Here is a 23,750-nt window from a genome sequence, read left to right as displayed (position 1 = left end):
TAAATGTTTTGGGTATATAGTCAGGCTTGCACATGTTCAATGTGATCTGTGCCATAGGAACCTCTCAAGACCCCAGTCCTACACAGCGTTCATTCAGTGAAAAGCATTAAGTGGCTGTCTGGTGATTTTTTTCCTGGCTATTTTAGAATTACAGGTAATGCTTCTAAATAATTATCACTTTAGTTTTATTTTCCTTAGCCAGGGGAAATTTAGATGATACAAGCTTATGAATTCTTTGTAATCCTTTAAAGCAAAAGAGGCTGACTGTTACAGTATTCTCTACATAACGGGGAAGTCAGTGCTTAGAGAAGGCTGAAGAGCAGCACTTCTGAAGAATGGTCTACCTGTAGGAATATAAAGTAAAAATTGCATCAAACATAACAAAAAAGTAGTTTAGTCTTTAACTAAAGAGAGAAAAAAAAATCCAAAAAGTGAGGATCCTGTGCATACTTTCCAGTTTTATTCTGCTGCCATAACATAGTCACACAGAAGAGTTGAAATGTAACAGATCATGCTCTGCATTCAAACACTTTTGGTAACATTTAAACAAATTTATTTAAAGAAAACATTCCCCAGTTCTTTATGTGCAGGGAATAAATTAAACACAAGAAAAAGACACATACATGCTTGAAATAAATTCCAACATAAGTATTAAAAACATTTTTGTGGAACATTAATTAAAGAACGAAATCTCAGAACCAGCCTGATGTTCTTATACATTTCAAATGAATGTAAATTAAAATGGAACATACTTAACTTTATTTACTTCTCAAGTGCAGCACAACACAGTTTAAGTGCCTTGGCACCAAAATAACATACACGTAATTAATTGACTAGGCCATTGGTAAACGCATCATTTGTTATCGGGTTTGGCAGTTGAAGCCGAATGTGACAGTGCTGGTTTGTGTCTGTTTCTGTCCACTAGAATATAGCTTTTATCTACCTGCAAAACTAGATAGATTTAAAACCCCAGGTACAAAGAAACAGTGTGGAAGCATATGGCCAAACACAAACTTCTGGTTGCAGAAATGGAGGCTGAGCACAACTTTACAGACAGTTCCTACCTAAAATGGGGTGTGTTTATATGTTGTTGTTAAGCTGACTGAAGTTTTGACCGAGGTCAGCTGAAGCAGCCACTGAATATAATGTTTTGGGATTGTAGTAATAAGCTTTTCTATCCCACTTTCAGAATTCCTCTCCTAATAATTTTGTCATATATGATAAACTGGGAAAGAAACTCGGAACTCAAACATGTGCAGCTCAATCTTTCTTAGTTTTGCTATAAGTTGGCCTGTAATACATGAAATTAACAAAGTGCAAATGATTACTAAAAGCACAATCTGAGATCTGATTATCTTTTATCATCAGGGTGTTTTGTCTTGCTTCTTATACCCTTTAAATTACAATCTAATACTTGGAAATACTTTAAAACTGTACATACTAGCATTTATGTAGAGGAAAACAATGGACAGTTACACTTTTCCTATTAATCCATATAATTCAGCTTTAGAAGCAGAACAATATATATCTGAAAAACATCTAATTATATAAACATCTCCACCTTGTAAATTAGAGATTAAATAAGGGTATTTAACAATATCATAGCTACTCTAAAACCCAAAATATTAGGTATCTAAAAAGAATTGCATTTATTCAGTAGGATTTTCCTTAAGGTTGCTTGTTGGTTTTTTTCCAAGGATACAGCTTTATAGCAAGAAGCGCTAACTCAAAAAAAGTTGGCTGTGTCATTCTTAAACAAAAGGAGTACATAAGAAAAGAGCCTATGCAGGAGAATGAGGGGGGGGTGAGAGGAAGAATAAGTGCTTGCTTTCCTTCCAGAAATCGTGAGGTCTGTGCAGTAAAGTTCTAGGGAAGGTACGGGGGGAAGAGATCTAAAAGTTGGTTGTAATTTCTTTCATTAATATTATTTTAGTGAATCAGTATTACAACAGGTTTCCTGGTTGTGTCTGTCTTACTTCTACTGAAAAATATTATATTATCTTCACATGGAAAAGAGAGGGACGCTTAGCTCTTATTTCGCTGTCAAGTTGTTTTAAATAATGTTTTATTAACAAAGAAAAAACAAGCTTAAGTCAAAGTGCAAGCCACCTTCTTTCTGCTCTTCATAAACATGTTAATATTTTTGCTCATTCATCTTCACCTATTTTTTTAAATACGAAAGCTGAATGAGCCGTTAGGAACTTAACAGTCCCATCACCCCCACGGTGCACTCTTATAAGTAGGCAGTTCTACCCAGTGCACATGAGTTTGAAAGTTTGTTTTCAAAATAATCATAGAAATATAATATTTTTAAGCTGTCCCATTTCTACATGATCAGAAGCATTAAGCAAATATAAATTTAGCCTATTATTGTAACAAGAATTTCTCTGAATAAGTAGCAGAATATTTGAAAGTTTTTTAAAGTCACATAAGAATTATTTTTTCAAGTTTTTATTAGCTATAATAACCTTTCCATGATTGCACTGTAAACTGTTCCAGCTGTCTGATTTAAAGGAACAAACCTGATATTCCAAAGCCCACTTAGTGGAGGATAAGAATATAAAGAAAATTTAGAAAAGGTTATTGATTGCAAGTGGAAAAAACTATAGTAGAGTTCCTTCCTACAATAATTCTGGAATTTGTCTAGGCTGTTCAGACTTTTTTGAGCAAGTCTGAACTCCCATGAGCGTAGTCAACCTGAGAAGCACAGTTAGTAGAGAATTCTCCATCATCATTACTAACTGCCAGCATTTTTAATGCTGTATGTTAACTTAGTCATGTTTTAATCTGACCTTCTGAAATGAAGGTTTACAATAACAGGACTTGAGACACACAGAAGAGGACTTTCACAAAAGTTCCATTAGTTAAGCTGTGGTCGGGGACTCCAACGTCACTCTTGCTAGTAATATCTTAGCTGGAAAAAAAACCCAGCATGGATCATCAGGGCTTAAAAGGAGGGTGGGGAATAAAGAGGAAAAGGAAGATTTTATCTTCAGGTACCATATACTATTTCAGTACCACTTAGGAAAAAGGCAGCAATAGGAAACTTGAAGATAGTTTTACCCACAGAAAACAATAAACACAACAGTACTTAAAATGCTGCTATTTTGCTTGCTTCTCGAACCCCACTCAAGTAAGCTCCTGTAACAGTCTGAGGAAAGTGCCTATTTGTGGCCTGTATTAAAAAAACAAACAAATTAGTTGTGCTTAAAACTACTAGAAGAGATAGAATTTCAGTTTATAAGATCAGTTTTGTCTTCCTTAAGCATACGCCAATGTTTTTAAAAGCCATGGAAAAATTCTTAGAAAGATTTTAGGAGGAAATAGTTAAGATTTTCAGCAAATCCAAAATTTGCAAGCAAGTCAGCTAGCAGAATAAGGAGTTTGCTTCACCATCCACACTTTAGGTGTGGCAGGTAAGTTTTGTTCAGTATAGAATGCACCTGTATCAGCAGCAGCAGGCATTTGTTATGTTACCCACAAATGGAGTAACAAAAAGATAATTAGTCTGAAAATATAAGTGGATTGTAGAGTTTCATCAGGTTCTGCGTGTTCCTACCAGTTAAGCACTTCACTCATGACCTGAAATATTTAGCAGACTTTCCATGCCCAATAATAATACAAATAAAGAGGATTCTGTGTTAAAATCAAGAAACATTGGCATATTTGCACAACAATGCTTACATGCTACCTCTAGGTTAAAGGTGGTGGTTAGCAAAAGATGATCTTTCATAAGAAACAGCTCCCCAATAACTGTAATCAACAGTAACAAAGATACTTACCTCACCAGCAAAAAAGATTTTTCCTTGTATGTCTTCAGCTATAATGTCATAAGCTTCACCGCTCCCCCCTGTTTTCACAAAGCTGTAAGCCATCTGGAGCCAAGGGTCTTCTCTCCAGCGAGTAACAAAAAACTTGACTGGATCAGGAACTTCCTGCATAATCAAACCAGAGGTTTGCAGTGCTCATAATTACACAGCTTTTCCTCATGAACATTTTCTTGTCTTCTTTAGACTATGTGGTATTATTATGATATAGATTAGATCAGATTCTGGAATTTAATTGCAATTTTCTTTATGATATGACTATCACAAGGATAATTTTGTTTTAGGTAGACTTGCCTGAAGCCTGAACATCTCAGCTGCGCTGTTCTGAATGCAACAAATCTGGGTATGTTAATATACCTAGAGCTACACATGAGGAAAGAAATTCTCAAAATACACAGATCATAGAATGGCTTGGGTTGGAAGGGACCTTAAAGATCATCTAGTTTCAACCCCCCTGCCATGGGCAGGGACACTTCCCACCAGACCAGGCTGCTCAAGGCCTCATTCAGCCTGTCCTTGAACACCTCCGGCAATGAAGCACCCATGATTTCTCTAAGCAACCTGTGGCAGTGTCTCACCACTCTCATGGTGAAGAAATTCCTCCTTATGTCTAGTCTAAATCTACCCCTCTCCAGTTTATAACCATTACCCCTAGTCCTGTCACCACAAGCCTTTGTAAACAGTCCCTCCCCAGCTTTCTTGTAGGCCCCTTCGGGTACTGGAAAGTCGCTATAAGGTCTCCTCAGTGACCTCATATAGATCTTGCAAACAGAAAAATTGCCGATATCAACATCATTCAGCATGGTTGGTTGTATAATGTATACACTTTTTATCTTGGTACGGCATAATGCTTTGCTACTGCTAGCTTGTTAAATCTCAAAATGTAATCTTAATTTTGGAGATAATTTTCTTCCAATGGGGACATAACATTACTTATGTAAGATCAGAAAACGGGCTGGGTTGAAAACTAGGTTCAGGCAGAAACAAAAAACAAAGTCAAGAGTGTCTGTAGCTAAGCCATGACAGTAATATCGTGTGTTCTTTGTCACGTTGCAGCTTGCCATTTCCACACAATTCTACCAAAAAGAGCCTGGATAACAATTGTATGAAGGCTTAGCCAACTGCAGCTGTGTCTTACTCTTGAGGAGCTTGTGACAAGTAAACCAAAGCACCCCTGGTTGCCTTTTACACAACATCTGATATTAACAAGTAAACTATTCCTTGCACATAGCACACGACAGACTAAAACTCAAGCAGTCAGGACAATGGCTAGCCAAGTATGGCAAATTTCATGGACCTCTCAGAAGTAGTTATGGTACGACCCATCTTGTCTTTGGAAATTCCACTGCACTGTGGACAGATGACTGAAATTCACAACTGCTACAAACCATGGAGAAGGACATGAAAATCATTCTTCTAGAGTGGCACCAAAATCAAAGACATGTTTGCTACCTCTACATTCTTATGAGACCAAAATAGCAGGTATGTGGACTTAACTTGGCACATGATTCTGGTAACTGTAAAGCCATTACCAGAAGTATCTTTTCAAGAAGAAAAATTGAGCTTTCAGATGCTGAAGTTTTTCCAAGAGATCATTAATCCTAACATCTGACTTATCAGTAAAATTTGAGAGATCCGTTGTGAACATTAATGGAAGCATTCCTTGGGATCTAACTGGTCTAAGTAACTTAATTAAGGCATTACCGCCTATAGAATGGAATGCAAATAACTACCAAGTGATAGTCTGCTGCTTGCCCCATATTTATCTGATTTTCCTATTAGTTTTTATCTTAATGCTGGGCAGGGGGAAGGAAAAGAGGTAGAAATTATCTAAGTATTTGTTACAGTCAAGATGTAGGCCCCTTGACAGATGATTTTGCCTGCACCTCTGTTGCAAGACAGCTAAGGAAGGGTTGTTTTGAATTAAGAGTAAGGGATTTATTTGGTTTGGGGGTGTTGTAATTTCAGCTGATTTTTTTCCATGAGGGCTGGGAAATCATAATCAAATTTACCTGGCTTAAAGTTCTTATCATGTATTGGAAGCAGCAATGACCAAAAAACCCACGCTTGGAAAAAGTGGCAGTTAGTATTAAGTGTATTTGTGTTATCTGCCTAAAGTACTGATTTCAATTCCTTTCTGAAAACCCTTTAAACCATGATGGTTCACTTCTGTTTTTAAATTCATTGCCATTTTCCTTTGGACACATCTAGGATATTTCAATTCACATTTTTCACACAAGAGACCAAACACTGTGTTTTTAGTGTTTCTCAAACAAAGCACATTCCCTCAAACTGCCAAGAAAAGAAAAAGTTTAAAACATCTAATGTTTAGAATGTCTATACATGGTGAAGTAATACAATCAAAAGCTTTACTTCTGTTGGCAAGTTAATTCATCTCTCAATAAGAAGCTTCTCTTACCTGTTCCTTAAACAGCTCTCGAAGTACAGTCATACACTGTTGCAGTACTTGCTTATCATCTAAATTCTTAATAGTTGTCACAGCATCTCCAGTGACCACTGACATTAAAATGCTTTGCTTGCGCTAGGAACAAGACATTAACATACGAGATTATTTCAAAATTATTAAGTTATGAAGTATTTCTTGAGTCCCTTTTAAGTGGTACTGACAAAGAGATTTTTGGCTGCAAAGTAGCTTTAGTTCTAGAAGAATGTTGGTTTGATTCCTTAGAATAAAGGGTGAATATTCTACAGTTTTAATGCTCAAATTGCTCACATCTTCTAGTGTCTTGTTCACAGATCTCTGTTACAGTCAGCTCCTTTTACAACTTGCTGAATTAATTAAAAACTTCCTATCTACTTATTTAAAGGCTACACCAAAAGATCTGACATTTATAGTGTTATTCTTTGTGACAGACGGCTTAAGCTCCAGAATTCCGTGCCAAAATTCCACCTCAACTGTACTCCAATTTTAAAAGGTGCTAACAAAGAAAATCTGCTTAAATATGAGTTAGATCTGTTTCAATTAGGCCAATACTGAGTTCTTCCCAACAGATTTTGGCCCAAGAAACTAAAGCTCAGTTCTGCTGGAGTTTCCTTTCACTCCAAGATATCTGCTACCATGCAAAAGTCTCAGAGATGAAGGAGTGACTAAAGAACAGCAAACAGGTTCTTAACTCCTTTAAAGAACTCTCCCTTCTCTCTTGTTCATATAAGACAATTCTGTTACCAAACTTGACAGCTAGCAGAGAATAACTATCAAGCAAATCAAGAATTGCATCTAGCGTTTGTGGATGGCACCAGCACACTGAAGCTCATGTAGAATGGGCTTAGAAGTACTGAAGAGAAGACTTGTTTAAGGCAAGTCATATACAGGTACAATTACAGAGGCAACCGAGCACAGTCTTCACAGAACGGTCTCCTTTTGGAGAAAGCCATAAGGTTGCAAAATGGCCTTTTCATTGCCGCTGAGTAGTAAGCAGCAGTTGGAAAAGCATGGAAAGGTAAGATATAAATGTGTAACATGTCTACTTGGAGCTGGCAGGGAAGAGAAACTTGACGTCAATGCACTGGTTTGAATTTGTTTTGAAATTCATGAGTTTGGGGCTGATCCTACACACCTCAGTTTCATATAAAACCTAGTGTTTGTAATTTCTTCTGCCATTCCACAGAGTTATTCAGGCTAGTACAAGCCATTAAGTGTTACTAAGCCAGCAAAATTTTTTAATAGGATTTTTAGATTTAAATAAGGGAACAAAAGTCCTAAAATGGAAATGACTGGTAGACTTTTTCTGTATTAGTACCCCTACAGGCAGGTATTAAAGAGGTGTTTTCAGGAGAGTTTGAGAGTAACAGCATTAACTTGCTGTATATTATTTTGTATCCAAATATAAGAAAACATTTTCATTTATTACCATGAAGTATCATTCAGCTTTCTCTTGATAAAAAAGTGGAAGCAATGTTATTTAACAGTTGCAGGGTTGGGGGGCAAAGAGAAAACTTTATTGTTCAGTAATTATTGCACTTAGATGCCAAACTGAATTTCTGAAGGGCCAACAAAAAATACAACTAGGATATGATACCTCTGGATCAATGTCATAGAAAACACTGAAGAGCCCACGCTGACTGGAATTGGGTGGAACATGACCAAAAAAATCAGCTCCTTGAATTTTACTGTCCCAAAATCTATAAGGAAACTCCAAGGCAACCTAGAGAGAAAGAGATGGAAAGTAAGCATTTCATACCACAAAACTCATAACTGGATATGGTGCATGTTAAGTCTTCTATTTCTTTTTCCCTTTTCCACTCAATTAGAGACACCCAGTTCTACGAGAGGGTCTCAGAGAGCGTATAGGCCTGTTCTCCAAGGGAGACTGGGAGGGGGAAAGAATCGCGGGTCCTGCAAATGTGCACACTACCAAAATCACTGTGTTCAAGGGATCAGCAGTGATCCCCATCCCGTGTGTGGGATTTCTGAATCTTGCCTTTAAATTTCAGCATTATTATAATCCTGTTTCGGGCATTATTTCTGTTACTGTTTCATTCTAAGTACACATCTTGCTACGGATCTTTTTGGGAGAGGCTGTCTTTTTGCACTGGAAAAGGGTAGGAAGTTTTACACCAGTCAAATATACAACTTCTAGTATTCTTCCGAAATAGTTTATGTGTTTATTAGCTCTAAAGAACCTGGAATAAGCATATTATTAGAATTTGGAAGATCTACTACCATCATGAAGGCTTGCCCAAAATTAGGCACAAAGAATTTAAGATGTGAATTGATTCTACAAACTATTTCTTTAAAAAATCCATTAAGTTGGGAAATCTAAGAAATAGAAGTACACATGATCTCTGGTAGCATTCTGCTCTCTGGGGCCACTGTATACAGGTAAAACCAAATGCATAAGAAATCCTGATAAATAAACAGCAAAAGTAACAAGGACAAAGCAGCCAATATCTCTATGAAAGGAAAATGAAATATAATCTGAAATTACTTACTTTCTCAATGACTCCTGCTCCCAAACTATTAATGGCTTTAATTTTTTTTTCTGACAGCGGAGGATTAAACTGAATGGCATTTTTCTGAAGAAGAGCCAGTGGTACAGTCACTAATACCTGAAAGATGACGGTCAGTCACAACGTTAGCAAAACCTGAATACTGCACTTAAGCCTCACAGCATCCTCTTAATTATCTTGGATTATTCTTGCAGGATGCAGCATAATACTTGCCAAACATCTAAAGGTTAGTGTCTGGTTTTACTCTCCTGTTAATGAGAAAAGCAAGTACCACAAGCAGGTGAGAACAGATCCTGCAGTTCACTGGGTTTAAGTTGTAGTCTACTGAATTGCTTTTATCAGCGTGGCTAACTGTGCTATTAATTTTAATACCTCCTGTAAATTATAGTTAATGGCTCTCAGATTAACAAAAGTGTGATTTTGGAAGGAAGTAATTGCTTTGGTTTGTTTTTTCTTCCTTGACAGATCCCTTCTCTTTAAAATAAGCTCAGTAATGCTGCTGATGTCAATCCAATCTCGAACAAGTTTATGATTCTAAAAATCACTAAAAGCTAAATTATGCAGCATGAAGCAAGCGGGGATACAGGGAATATGGGAGACTGAGAAATACACATTGTCAAGTCCTGCATACCAAAGGGAAAAATTTTAATGGATTCACATACTAAATGGGGAAGAGTCAAGCAGGGAAAGGAACCGTAAAGCATAACTGTCACTTCAAAGACCCCATAAAAATCTACTTGCTTTACATTTGTAGTACTACTTTTATAGTGCCTAGTTCTTTGAGTCAGCTAGTACTCAAAATTCAAGCATACTCAACAAAAAATAGGCCTTAAGTCATCCAAATACAGGTCACTAGAATATCTAAGTTTTCATCTTTGGGTGGGGAAAATTTGGCCTAAATAGTCTTCTGAGAGTAAAAGACAAAAAGGACATATACTGTGGTCAATATTGTTCTTGTGTTCCCTAAAATCCTGAATCTTGAAGCATACTGGGTACCTTTTGTGTTGTCCACACTGTTCCATCTGCAGTAGTTACCTGTACTTCTTCACCAGAATAGTCAATACTCTGCACCTATTGAAAGACAAATTGAGGGCAATTCTACAAAATCTACCTGTGCAATGCAAATTCAGACAAGAATAGCTAATATAGCACCAGCCTGCAAACTAGAACACAAGTTACCAGAGAAATTCCGGAAGAAAAAAATAACCTTCATGGAAGCTGAAAAAGAAAAATAATCATGATGCTAGCATATAAGCTCATCATACCAGAATGTTTTTGCTTGGTTTTTTTTCTTTTCTTAAAGACAAGCCACAATAATCGCAGGCACAGATTTGCCTGGTCCCAAAGAATATGAAGATATGATTGAGTGCTTCAAGGCAATCCAAGACAGGCACTGTATCAGTATTTTCCAGACTTACTGGGAAATTCAGCCGGATGTCCAGCCCTTCTGCCAGTTTGTCAATCACAGTAGAATATCCCACAGTTAGAAGAGTGTGATCTCCAGCAAACTGGGCAAAAAATTCATTGTGGTCCCATGAGCGCGCAGATACCTGTGGATACAGAATATAATGGGCTGTCTGTACTGGTGAGGTGACGTGGGTACTAGTAAACCACAGTCCTGTAGTTTAGAAGAAACCACCACAGAAATGTCATAATATGGGTTGGTCACTAGCAGGTGATTTATAGTTGTGCTTGGTTGAGACAATAAGGAAGGTAGTACAAAAATTCACATGGATTCTACTGTATTTATATCAGTTTTCTGTCTAGCAAAGAAATCAGATTTTACAGTCTTAGGACTTCAAATAAAGATGGAAATATTTTATTTCCCAACATGAGGGGAAGATAAAAAAATCTCAATGGAATTTTACTGTCACTTTAGAGATTCTTCTGTATCTTTCTCTGACCTCCTCCCATCACCCCTGCAAACTCATATTGCTGTTAGTATAACAGCAATATTTGCCCTAAGCAATCACCACTTAGCAGTGAAAAATCTGACACATTTCGCAAACTGCTATTCAATTGCAAATTCCTATCACTGCAGTTACATTTACTTCATATTTTCATTTTAAAATTGAAGGTAAGATAGTTTTTAAAATCTTACTTATTTCTTCCGGGTGCCTATGAAGTGCAAAAGCTTGACACAGCAATTTTTTTTTTCCATTGACTGCCCTGGCATAGCATTGTCTTGCAGATTTTTGTTTTGTTCTTATGTGCTTCTCAGTTCAGATCATATTTGTGTATCTGTGTGCATCAATCGGCTGTCCCACTACTGTAGCACAATTGACTTTAAAACATCTTTAACCCAAGCAACAAGAGTGAGTAAATAATGCACTGCAAACAACATAATACTTTGGTATTTCCTGAACCTGCTTGGTTAAAACTGAAGTCGCAAGGAAAGCCAACAGAATACCTAGGAGTGGTGAACTGGGGCCCACAGTCAGGGTGTTGGAACACTTCAGAAGTTAAATGCATTTATTCTCAAGATACCTAGCAAGGCAGAGAAATACCTCAGTGTTTAAACACAGAACTGAGAAGCAGAAGTCACACACACCATCTGAGGAAAAGTAACTCTCCTGTGATTCCTACCAGCCAGCATCTCAGCAAAATGGGCTTCTCAACTGCACCTACTCTCAACTTCTACATTAAAAGAGGATCTCGCTGGAAGCATATCATGAACTCCCATCAAATTACCTAAGGCAGTGCTGCAATCTGTGTCTCAGTGCCTTTAAAGAACTGGTTAGAAATGTAGGTAGAGTTTAGGGATAGCTGATTTTTCGTCTGGGGCCATGGGATGGATCAGATGACTTCTCAATGTTACTTCCAACCCTGTTTTCTATGAAGCTCAACCATTTCAGAACACAGCTGTCAAAACTCACCTGAGAGAGATTGCTGCCACATGCATACTCCAGATTGCTGAGGTGGAACTGCAGTACTTTTTCTTCCAGCTCACTGAACTGGATACCAGACTCCTGAATAAAGGCTTTATAGATCTCTTGTATTTTTTCTGTGAAAGAACATGTTTAAAATAAGAATGTATCATGATTCGTTGTTAAGTCCTACTGCATTTCAATATGCTGTTCTCTGGATCACAAGATTTTCGAGCTCATTGCTAATTTGCTCTAAGATTTTTTACTTCTCACAGGAAAAAAAATGCAAGATCTTTCTTGTGATAAAAATACAACTTTGTTTTTTAATCATAGTAAAGTCTTCTTGAAAAAGATAATATACATGGCTCCAGGGAAAAATAGCAGTTAAAATTATTTAAAAGGGAAAAAACCCCAAAAACACCGTGCAACAGCACAGTTAGGCCAGCAGATTGAGAAAGGAGAGAAACTAATCGTTTAGCTATCGTCAATATACAATTGAAGACAGAATTATAGAATGGTTTGGGTTGGAAGGGACCTTAAAGATCATCCAGTTCCAACCCCACTGCCATGGGCAGGGACACCTCCCACCAGGCCAGGCTGCCCGGGGCCCCATCCAACCTGGCCTTGAACACCTCCAGGGATGGGGCAGCCACAACTTCCCTGGGCAACCTGTGCCAGTGCCTCACCACCCTCATAGTGAAGAAGATATTTCAAGGAAAACACACTTCAAGATGAGGGAAAATCTTTGCAAATAAATCCTGCTTATTTTTTACAAAACCAAAGGAGCCGAGAAATTTGATCTAGAGGCCACTGAAGAACACAGCAGTTATTAATTCTGTCTTACAGAATCCACACTGAAAAAATCTGGGAGGCAGAGATTTCTGAGCAAGTTTATTTTTTGTTGTTGACTGTGCTTGCATGCTGCAAGCGTGGGGGGAGGCGTTACCAATGGAGATGGGATATTCTTGCCAGCAGGAGGCTTTGATTAGGCTCTTTTTAGACAAATTAGTCAGAAAGCTTAAGTTATGGCTACCTATGACCTGTTTTAGCAAGAAGCAAGTCTTCTGAACTTCTAGCGCCACTAGATATACTGAAAAAGGTACCTTTTGAATACAAGACACTGCTTCAGAATTTGCACAGTATTACAAGAGCTTTCAAATTAGGCTTCCTTAAAAGGTACAAGTGACATTTTGTTCTGTGTGTTTATGTTAGTCAACCTCCCTTTGTCCTCTGTAGAGCCAGGTTAGCGCTGTTGGATTTAAGGTCAGATCTAAAGCCATACACTTCTAAAAATGTCTGAGGTAAAATCCGATTTAATATAAAACTCTAGGAACAAAGCCAACATCTTCATTTTGCAATACATCTCCCACTTACCACCAAGAGGAACATCATGATGTTGCGTTTTATCTTTTCTCCACTCAGAGACGACATCCAAGATGGCATTGAAATGAAAGTCCATACGTTTATCAATAGTGGGATCTGTTATCCTTCCACCTTCCTGGATCAAGTCACATTTCTCCCCTAGTTTGTGCATTTTAATGCCAAGCTTAAGAAAAAGACATTTTATTGCTTTTTAAGTATGGAAAATTCACAACCCCTACCCTGCTCTAAGTTATTTAAAGTAAAGTGAATCCCTCAGATTTAAGTGATGCCACTTAAAAAATATCTAGAAGTTTAAATAATTAGTCAGATTAATTCAAACTCTCATCTTTCTAAAACTGGAATACCAACAACCCTTCTACCCATTAATCACCTGCAAACTGTTGTTCCCCACTCTTCCATCTTTTTCTTTATCGGAGACTCCCAGAACCCTCATCTCCAACTTTTCTATGGGGCCAGGGGCTACTACAGAGATGTTGCACCTGGTAATCAAACACGATGAACCAGCCTCCTTCATTTCTACTTCAACTTATTCTCTAAATCACCATAAAAATCAATTATTTTCTCTAACTTTCTTGTGCCCAAGCAGTTCCCCACATTCAGGAACTGAGAGGACATTGTGTGCCAGTTACTGTCAATTTCATTAACAAACAAGCAAAGAAAGAAATCATTTGGAATTAAACCCAATTCCTTGCTCTGCTTGTCCAGCTTGCATCAAACACACAACAGAACTAAGTCAGAATAAAGATGTTTTTATGATCTACAGAGTCAGTCTGGAGAAAACAGCACAAATAGAGCGCTAACTTCTTCTTAGGGCCTTGTCACTTAGGATGCACTGCAAGGCTCTTCACGTATCCTCCCATCTCCCTAGGCTGTTGGTCACGATCACAGATCTCTTCTCAAGATACAACTGCACTGTGAATGGAAGTTGATATCAAATGACCACAAAGGGATGAGCACCCAGTGTGTATTCAAAAGTCATTGCTCTTCACCTCATAACTAAAACATGACTGAAAAAAAATAAAGAAGAAACTTCTTTGTGACGCTATAGAGCACTAAACAGTTAAACCAGCATGGTCTGGATTTACAGGCTTCTCTGAACAAAATCCATACTCAAGTTCCACTTTGAGAATTCACCTTCCTGACCCAAATGGTTTGGGTTGGAAGGGACCTGGAAGTTCATAACCAAAACAAATCAACAAATTAAAAATAAATAAATTAATAAATAAAAATCTAATTGCAGCAGGAGTTGTTAAACATACCCATCTTAACCAGCCTGTGCGGAACTGAACTAGAAATACAGAGTCTGAGCAAAGGCAAGTCTGTCATTAAACAATTTATTACGACAACACAGCAGTAGCCTCCCACACGAAACCTGCCTCAGCTCTAAGGAAATCTGCCAGGAATCTTTTACCTTACTATCTCCAGAAAAAGGTAAAAAGGTGGTTTCCTCTGGCTCTGAAGCTGACACCACCTTTTTTTTCTTTACAACATGTCCAAGACCTTCCTACAGCCCTCCTCTGTCCCCAGTTGTTACCAAAGCTATAATAGCAACACAGTTTTACTTACAAGGTAGAACAGCGTTTTAATCATGTCATGGAAAAGGACTTCCACCCTTACCCAGCCAGCCAAAACTGGCTTAAATGACAGTTTTTTACTACTGATAAAGCATGACCACTACAGGGAACCCACTTGCTCACACATTAGTGCCACTGGGTTGTTGACACATCCATTGACGATTTGTGCACCTCTTCCAACAGTGACTCCATTGAATGTCTTATCATCCCACACTCGGCCACCAATTCTGTCTTTAGCTTCTAAGACAATAACCTATGACACAATGAAGCTTAGTAAATTGTATGTTAAATGTATTTGTTTAACTCCAGAGCAAAGGGGAAAACAACACCAAAAAAACCTCAAGCAATCCAGCAATGCTAATAATCTTAACACTTTATTTTCATTTGTGGTTTGTGGATACAGATTATTTGTGCATTTAAATTGCCTTCCGAAGGTTACCCTTTGGGATATACAAATACAAAACCTGCTACTTTAAGGAATATCTCTAACAAAAATAAGCCTTCTTTTTAAAAAAAAAGCTAAAGACTTACTCAGGAAATCTCAAAACTGGGCATTCTACAAGCTATTAAACACAATGGAATGGGTGCAATGTCCATCTGAGGAAGCCCGTGCACTTTATGGAGAAATTTATTCCTGGAGTATTCCAAGAAAAAAACATCGCTTATATATTTCCACCATTCATAGATACCTTCTTCAGCATCCACTACTTGTCAGAGACAGGCACAGGATACTGGACTAGAGGGATGTCTCACTGACTCTGTTTAGCCTTCTTGCTTATATTATTCTTTATTTTTAGAGAAAGTCTTTTTAGAGAAACTCATCTCTCCATATCAGCAGAAAGCAACAGTGTGTAGATGTATTTAAAAATATACAATACACTTTACATATGAAAAGAGGTCCTGCTAGCTGATATTTATGTATTTTACTGCAGGATAGCTATCCACAGGATTAGATGTAAAAAAGGCTGCACTGCAATTTGCTATTTAACAACCAAAGAATGATATAATGAGGCTATAGGATTCAGGTTTTCATATAAATATATATATATATGAACATGTATATCTGGAAAGTCAGATGTTTGTTCATTTCCTTAAACAACAGCCCTGCAAACACCTCGTGCATGAAGAGTCCCATAGATTTTCATAAGAATATTCTGATGTGTGGAATTGTCAACGTATAAATATTGTGACGCCACACTGTTTATGAATGATAAATATGAAGGGAAAGGGAAATGCATGCAGTTGATTTGTTTTTAATAAGCAACAGATACAGTAACATGCACCAAGGGAAGGAAATGTCACTTCATTTAAACAGCCACCATCATCTACAGTCCCATTAAATGGACATGAATATCCATGCCACTCCTATCATCCCAATCCAAGTCCATGTAAAATATTCACTGCATGCTTTAGATACAAATAAATGCTGTTTTTCAAACAGCAGAATACTCAATAAAGCCCAGAATTTACAAATTAATTAGGACACCCTACACATAAATGTTTGTAACTAGAATGCAGGTTTTTTTCATTTTGATGAAGAACACTTTCAAAGCAAGGAAAGTGTGATTTTTTTTTTTAAGGAATGCACTCTAAAGTTCTCACCTTAATTCCAAAGTTGTGCAGTTGTCGGGCTGCTCCTAATCCTGCTGCACCAGCACCAACAATAATGACAGATTTCTAAAAAATAATAAAAGAAAAGTAAATAAAAATAGCTAGAACTAAAATAGAAATTATCATTGCACATTTATTATTCTTCTTGCTGAAGTTAAAATACCTGTAGATTTCAAAAGTCTAGGATCTCTTGCTCTTTGAAGTAATCAGTGCTAACTTTTAAAAATGATCATTTAATATAGAGAAAATATTAACCGTAGCTTTGAAAATAGTTACAATTATTAAGCACTTTAAAAGCAGATGTCTGTTTCTTTTAACAGCAACAGCTGACGTTATCAGTCAAGTAACAAAAATCTAACTGAAGTTATCAGTCAAGAAACACGCTTACCTTGTAATCATCGCAAGCACAAATTGGGTTGACCAGTAAAAACTATTTTATAAATTAAGAACATCTACCAACATGCTTTCCAAATGTAAATCAACTTACAAATTCTAGGAGACATCTCATTACAGAACATGTTAATTTGATAAGATTCTGTGTGCTGTCAAGCAAATTGCAAGTCATAAATATGCACCCTTTAATCATAGATCCTGCAAACCAAAATCAAATAGAAGTTTCCTCACCTATGGGAACACAGGTGAATTATAAAGTTAAGCCATGAGAAGAACCTAAAGTATTGTCTATTTTTCACACAGTTCTTGAAAAGCGCACAGGAAGCACAAATCCATAGGACTGAATTTCGTAAATTTTTATTGGGAATAAAAACCTTGCTGGGAAGAGTCTCATGTCTGTAGTTTCCTTAACCATTGAGGGCAGATGAGAACCATGTAAAAAACATGCAATGTGTTTACTTTTATGTGTAATTTTATATAAACAGTTGGAATCTCAGGTAATGAGAAAAATACCCAGAACATGAAAAAAAGACATGTGCCGTGTAATTTTATAGCACTAAAACAGAAGCATAAAATCACAAAATAGGAAATAGGTTGAAAAGAGCCTTTAAGATCATCAAGTCCAACTGTAAAACGTAGGGATTATTACAGCAACTTACATTGTGGTATTCTTTAGGAAGAAGATACTGGCCAGGACTGACTGATAAAATCCCTGTATTAATTAGCCCCTTCCTTGTCATAAAATAAAGTATCCTCTCCATTTCCTGTACACAGCGAATACGCACAAGCCCCCGAACAATGATATGATGGATGCATTTTTGAGGGGTAAGAGCCTCCTGCAAAGAGAAATAAAGAATAGGAGGTGTTGATTATTTAATAATCTTTCTTTTACACATTTACATTATATATAAACTGTAAACAAGATGGCAAAAATTAATCATGATTCAGGTTTCTGAGAATATTTTAAAAGCAAGTTTTATGGAAGTATCTTGCCAGCAAGCTTTACACAGCAAGGTAACAATTTATTAAGCTAGATGAACACAGAATAAAACCACACAAGTTGACAAGCTGCTCTTGCAAACTCCATGGTGTGCTCCACTGGTACAGAAATGATTTTGAAATGCATCCCTGATTGGAAAAATTAATCTACCTGGTGGCAATGTTCAACATGACATTCCAATAAAATCCATTCCAAAATGGCATGCCAAATAAAAAATAATTTATCTCCAAAACATTCACATAAGTAGAGGTACCAATAAGTGAAAGCTTCAGTATGTGAAACTTGAGCAGTTCCACTGAAGGCAGTGTGACAGAGTTAGTGTAAGTTAAAACAATCACTTACCTATCCAAAAATAAATCATAAAGCAACCACAAAGCCTATTTAGGAATGTTCAAGCATCCTCTTAAAAGTTAATAGCTTAGCAGACATGAAAGGGTTTTAATTCTTGAAAAACTTCTGTATTTTACTGCAAAAGAAGCTCCTAGGCATTAAAACTAAAATAATAACAATAATAACAACAACAATACTAATAATAATAATTAAAAAAAAAAAACCAAAAGCAAAAACCAGGCAATCTTAGAATGGATTTTCAGAAGGATGGGAGCAATTTTCCTGGTGCACAGATGTCCAAGCAAACAGTCTAATCACTGAGAGTCTACATCCCAAATAAGTAGCTATTATTTGTAAACAAACATTTAGAACTCTTACCTTGCAGTTTGTATACCACAGAGCCAAAATCAGGTTTCTTAAAGCCAAGTACATAGTAGGGTCTCGAGAGTATTCTGGGAACTCATAGAGCTCATCCAGTTCCATGACATCTGGCCTCACACAAAGTGCTTTCCCACATTCATTGGGCTGGTAAAAAGGCTGGAAATACTTGTTCATGCCTGCAACTGAATAAAGACATACCAAGAACTAGTCATATTCCATGATATCTCCATCACATCCCTTTTCCTCTAAGATGATCCATTCACCTCACACAAGTAACGCCGCCTTCCAGCCCCTAGCCACTTTCAGAATGATTTCATTTACATTATTCTCCCCTCGCCTACCCTCTAGGCTGTGCAGTATTAATTACTGTCCTGCTACCTGATGGGTACATCTTGGACCTATCAGAGCTTAAGTTTTGGCAGAGAAATGCTAGGTGCCCTCATATGCCATGATGAGTCCAAGGAAAAGGATCTAAGCTCAAGTCTAAGGTCTAGTGTCGCTGCACAGCCTTATGCAATACTCCAAACAGTCCAGCTTTATGGTTGGACTCGACGATCTCAAAAGGCCTTTTCCAAACAAATAATTCCGTGATTTTATGAACCCCTCTCATCTTCCAACTCCCAATACTGCCCAGAGCAGGTAGCAACTAAAAGTGATCATCTTCCATGTGCAATATTGGTAGCTCTGTGTAATGAGGTTTTGGTTTTGCTAAGGAGATAAATACGTGTTGAATAACAGACTAACAAATTTCTTTTCAGCACCTAAGGAGAGCAAAGACTGCCAAGACAACAAAGAAGCTGAACTTTCCTCAAAGCACTCCGAGTATGGGAATCCTGAATCATCCTTCTCCATACCTCACCTGTTCTGCAGAAACACACTCCCAGGCTGTCCATCTCAGAACTGTCATTAGCAAAAAATTAACCTAAACAGAATCCATGTGCCTTAAGGAAATCAAATTCTTTTCTCTAAAGCCCCAAAGATCCACAATGTCAAAACTACCAGAGTCATGTTTTGTTTTGATAAACCTTTATTTCCTTAAGAACACAATCAATCTTTAGCTACCTGCATGTTCATTTTACGTTTCTATCAACAAATGACACGTGGTAAACAGAAAGCCTATGCAGTCTCTGCTTACTCCTTGAAGAAATGCCTTGTGGGATGTATTACCTTTATCTTAACAATCAAGTAAATTGCATCAAGAAGTACAGAGGCAATCACACAGAGAGTGGGTATTAGTGCTGAGAACAGAACCAGTATTTCTGAACCAGGAGCATTATGTGCCTTATAAACTCAGTTATACAACAAAATTTATCACACCTATTTAAGCAACAGAGCCCTGCAGATGGCCCTTACCAGTCAAATTAGGCACGCTCTTTAAGTGCTCTAACTTCACAAGGTTGGATTCACCAGGTAACCGATTAGTGCTGGTACAGGATGGACTCATGCCCACGCAGTCTGGATAATATGCAGCTAGAAAGGGAGCTGCCACACTGTCTTTCAGCAAAGGAGGGAGTATGAGCATGGAGTACCACCAATGGTCTGAAACTTCAGCCACTCTCTGGCCAAGCGGAGAAGTGAAGGAAAGAGGGGAGAAGAGAACACGTCAGTACTTGAAAACGCTGGAAAATGAACCCACTCCCCCCTCCCTCCAAAACTGAGACCAAAAAGCACTAGAAGAACCAATCTCCGGATTGCAAGTCATAAAGACATTTTCTCTCCCTCTTTCCCCTTCCTCAGCCTGACACAGAAAACCTACAGCATTAATCTCTTCCTCAGAAATAGAGGTGAAACTTCACAAACTCCACACTCACGTGGAAAGCAAACAGATGAGACATGCCATGACAACACATCTATGCCTTATCAGGCCCTCTGTAACATTTACAGTTATTTATGCATCCAGAAACCTGAACTTAGACTCAGTCTACACTAACTGATCAACTTAATTTAGATTCTGCTATCCCCATGAAAGACCTTCTAAAACCCTCACAAACACTAAGGATTCAGCCTTGATTTACAAATCAAACATGCATTAAGGAAACAAAATACAAAGCTTCTACAGGAGCCAACAGTAAGCTTGAGCATGTTTCCAGGACAGAGGTACCTCAGGTATATTTGCTAACGCTGGCTTATTGAATATCAAATCATACTAAATCTGAAATGCAAGGTTACATGATCATAAATCCATTGCAAAACCAACGTACGTCGAGTCTAGTTTTGCATTATGAAGGAGAGGAGAGAGAAAACACGTTTTGATGTTTGCTTGCAGTCTTTGAAAAGAGGAGACTAGCTTGACTAAAGAAAGAAACCAGCCAAAAGACAGGGAAATTTCAGGATGGGATATTTTAATTTGCCTGATCAAAAATAAGAATTAGGAGTAAACCTTGAGTCAGAGGCCACAATTCAAAGACATCACGAACCACCTGAAAGCTAACTGGTATGGTCAGGGAATAGAGGAAAAAGATGAGAAAGTAGAATGCCCTAGGCTCTGTTGCAAATAGTGTCTGACAGTTTCCTGAGAAAAATGCACAAATACTGCCATAATTGGTCAAAGGAACAAGGAAAGGAAAGAAATATGTCATGCCTTAAGACTGCTTTCATAGTCTAGGACAAATTAGGAGGTACAGCCACTACTCACCAAATCCTCAGGCATAGAGCACTGGTCCGAGCCTTCAGTCTGAAAGAAAAGTGAAGGGTATCAGAGCTATTCTTAAGCTGTACAACAAAAAGTAAATACAAAACGAAGTGATTTAGCCATGGCATAGTTCTTTAAACTTAAAAACCAAACAGAAGATGTTATAGTGTTAGCCTTCTGTAGCAGAGATGGTTATGTTTGTAAAAATAAATAACAGAGAAATGCATAGCTAAAAACACAACATACCATAAACCAAAAACATAGCTTTTTCTCATAGTTTCTACTGACCAGACATCAAAATATACATTTTTACTCCATGAAATTTAGTGGGACACTGAAACAAACAAAAGAGGAAAAGAAGAATTTTATAGAGAAATTCTGGAAAGATTCTGCATGACTCTTCCAGTCTAGATTATGAAAAAGGTTTCTTATTTATTTCAAGAGGATCTTTATCACAAAGTTTCAAGATGAAATGCTGACTGTTCTGATTTTCATATGGTCAGCATTTTCATGTTCTAACTATATAAATTCTATGGCAGTATAAGAAGCCTTCCAAATTTCAGGAGTTATGTTCATGCCAAAGCTGAAAGTTTTCTTGTAAAGCCCCATGACAAGCTCCCTGGAAATTAATAAAAGCCCATTTAGCTTTTCAAATGCTTTCCTCAATAATGAAGCATGGTCAAACAAAACCAAAATAAGCATTTTGCTGTATGTCTATTTTGTACATGCCAATAATCCTTCCATAGCTTCAGAATGAAGGATTTTACAATTGAATGTGCAGAGAAAGAATATTCCAGACACTTCTTTCTTGACATTTCCACATGGGCAACAAGAAGTCCAAACAGCATGTAGGCCTGTCGCCATGTAGCTCTCCAGGCCATCAGAGAATCATTTTGGCATTAGAAACATTAAGGAGAAAACAAGAAAACATGAATGTCTGGAAACAAGAAGTATCAGCTCATTGTTACTTTCAACAGGAGCAAAAATGTTCTGCATTACCTTGGTGGAATTGTTTAGTTTCATACCACATCTGTAGGCTTTTGCTATTTGTGGTGTGAGCTGGATTTCCTTTGTCAGCTGACGCCACTTACCACAGTCTGGCTTTGTGCACTGCACCTGCAAGTCAAAAAACAAACATGTTTTTACTTGTTGCTATCTGATTACAAGTAAGATTAATAAAGCATAACTAACCAGTTAGAAAGTAGAGAGATATGAGGAAGTTGTCAAATATTAACTGTTGAAATCATTCTCATGTAATCCTCAGATCATAAGTAAGACATTTGGTATACAGAAACCTTATACCTCTCTTCTCCAAGACTGAATTTCTCCACAGGACCTAACTCTAAAATTAATTCAATGACCATTCACTGTAGTCTTCAATGGGTTTTGCAAGCATTACTGCTAAAACATATTATTCACCACTTCAGCAGCAACAACAAACTTACTTCAATTCCAGTCCTTCTTCTGTTCTCTTTTCTAGAGAAATACAAAATCTGTTTTGGAAGCCTTTCACACTCATACTTGCCTACAGCTGGCACACTCCCTTTTCCCTGCCAAGTCTTATTCTACCTGAACATCACGCATCTTAGCTGCTACTTCACTGAAAAGCAAGCCAAGATTGTTCCTGGTGGGCTGTAGAGAAGGCCTCCAACAATGGAGGAGCTGACTAGAATTATTATCTTAAGCTTTTCCACAGTCCTCTAACACTAGAAACTGCTCGCCCCCATAAAACTCAGCTGACTGCTGACTGAACATAACAGTACCAGAAACTCACACTAGAACATCATGTTGAATATACCCTATTAAATAAATCACCCTCCATCTTACCCAGTAAGGAAGCTGTTGATCAGCCATGAAGGCTTTTGGACTGGGCTCACTTTTACCATTACTCGTCCAAATCCTTTTCCAGGCAGTATATTTCTCGTAACCATCTTTATGGCTAAGAAAAAAAGAAAACAGCGAGCAGTCAGAAAACTGAATATCTAGTTCATTTCAAGCAAGAGCAGTTATTCTAAAATTAAGCATTTTATGTAAGGTCACAGAAGTAAGGCTGTATAGTGTCCTATATTTTTGCTATTAAAAAAGGAGAGAGGCGTGGTTCTTAGGACAGCAATAAATTACACCCTGACCACTATGTTTTCCTAATCATGAGCACATTTCCCGGTATGTAAGGCCTGGACTGAGTCACAGGTACAGCCGAGCACATAAGCACCCAAAAGTCTTAACAGAGCTGAACTCAGCTCCCGCTCAAATGAGAAGGAGCTTGGAGCTGAAAACACTCTGTGAACCTGACCAGTCTTCACAGTTACTGAACTGCAAAAGATCACAGAGAGGCAAGGTCGCCTGAACTCACATTTTAAAGCAAATATAAAGGAAAACAGATTTAGTTTCAAATTCTCTGATGTTGTTTTAAACAAGACAAAGGCTTCAGAATAACTGTACGCATGAACTAGCCTGCCTAAAGTATGCAGTTTTGTTCACACTGCTGTGTTTAAGATGATACTTAGTCATACAACACTCTCAGTTCTAGCCCTAACATCTAAGCCTCACTTAGGATAAAGCAAGCACAGAGGACAAGTCTTTGTATTATGTTTATGTAAATGATATTTCAACAGCTGTAACATCTGCCAAATTTTAATAAGCACTGAAAAGGCACAACCTTAACTGGCAAATCTACCTTCGGTAATAGTGGTCAAAACATTCATTGCAGAAGTGTTCCCCACAGGAAAGATGATACCATCTAGATGTGTACCCATTTTTAGCACATCTGTAAAGCAGAAG

At 37.6% G+C, this 23,750-nt stretch overlaps 1 protein-coding gene across 4 annotated transcripts in view; it reads right to left on the bottom strand.

Moving 5' to 3' along the window:
• Positions 1-438: 438 nt before the first annotated feature.
• KDM1B (lysine demethylase 1B) overlaps positions 439-23,750 on the bottom strand; it is a 29,355-nt gene continuing 6,043 nt past the window's right edge. For all 4 annotated transcript variants that reach the window (XM_069853723.1, XM_069853724.1, XM_069853722.1 and 1 more), the window contains exons 4-21: positions 23,647-23,736; positions 22,797-22,908; positions 21,969-22,085; positions 20,973-21,011; positions 19,691-19,895; positions 18,335-18,519; positions 17,286-17,462; positions 16,225-16,299; positions 14,738-14,875; positions 13,040-13,211; positions 11,675-11,802; positions 10,217-10,348; positions 9,795-9,869; positions 8,781-8,897; positions 7,868-7,993; positions 6,247-6,369; positions 3,783-3,935; positions 439-3,175 (exon numbers count right to left, since the gene is read on the bottom strand). In XM_069853723.1, the coding sequence (XP_069709824.1) occupies positions 3,092-3,175; positions 3,783-3,935; positions 6,247-6,369; positions 7,868-7,993; positions 8,781-8,897; positions 9,795-9,869; positions 10,217-10,348; positions 11,675-11,802; positions 13,040-13,211; positions 14,738-14,875; positions 16,225-16,299; positions 17,286-17,462; positions 18,335-18,519; positions 19,691-19,895; positions 20,973-21,011; positions 21,969-22,085; positions 22,797-22,908; positions 23,647-23,736 (2,248 nt within the window). In that variant the 3' untranslated portion in view covers positions 439-3,091. The remainder of the gene's footprint in view (positions 3,176-3,782; positions 3,936-6,246; positions 6,370-7,867; positions 7,994-8,780; positions 8,898-9,794; positions 9,870-10,216; positions 10,349-11,674; positions 11,803-13,039; positions 13,212-14,737; positions 14,876-16,224; positions 16,300-17,285; positions 17,463-18,334; positions 18,520-19,690; positions 19,896-20,972; positions 21,012-21,968; positions 22,086-22,796; positions 22,909-23,646; positions 23,737-23,750) is intronic.

Source organism: Phaenicophaeus curvirostris, chromosome 3 (assembly GCF_032191515.1).
Source record: "Phaenicophaeus curvirostris isolate KB17595 chromosome 3, BPBGC_Pcur_1.0, whole genome shotgun sequence".
Lineage (NCBI taxonomy): Eukaryota > Metazoa > Chordata > Aves > Cuculiformes > Cuculidae > Phaenicophaeus > Phaenicophaeus curvirostris.
This window is presented reverse-complemented; position numbering and strand designations above follow the sequence as displayed.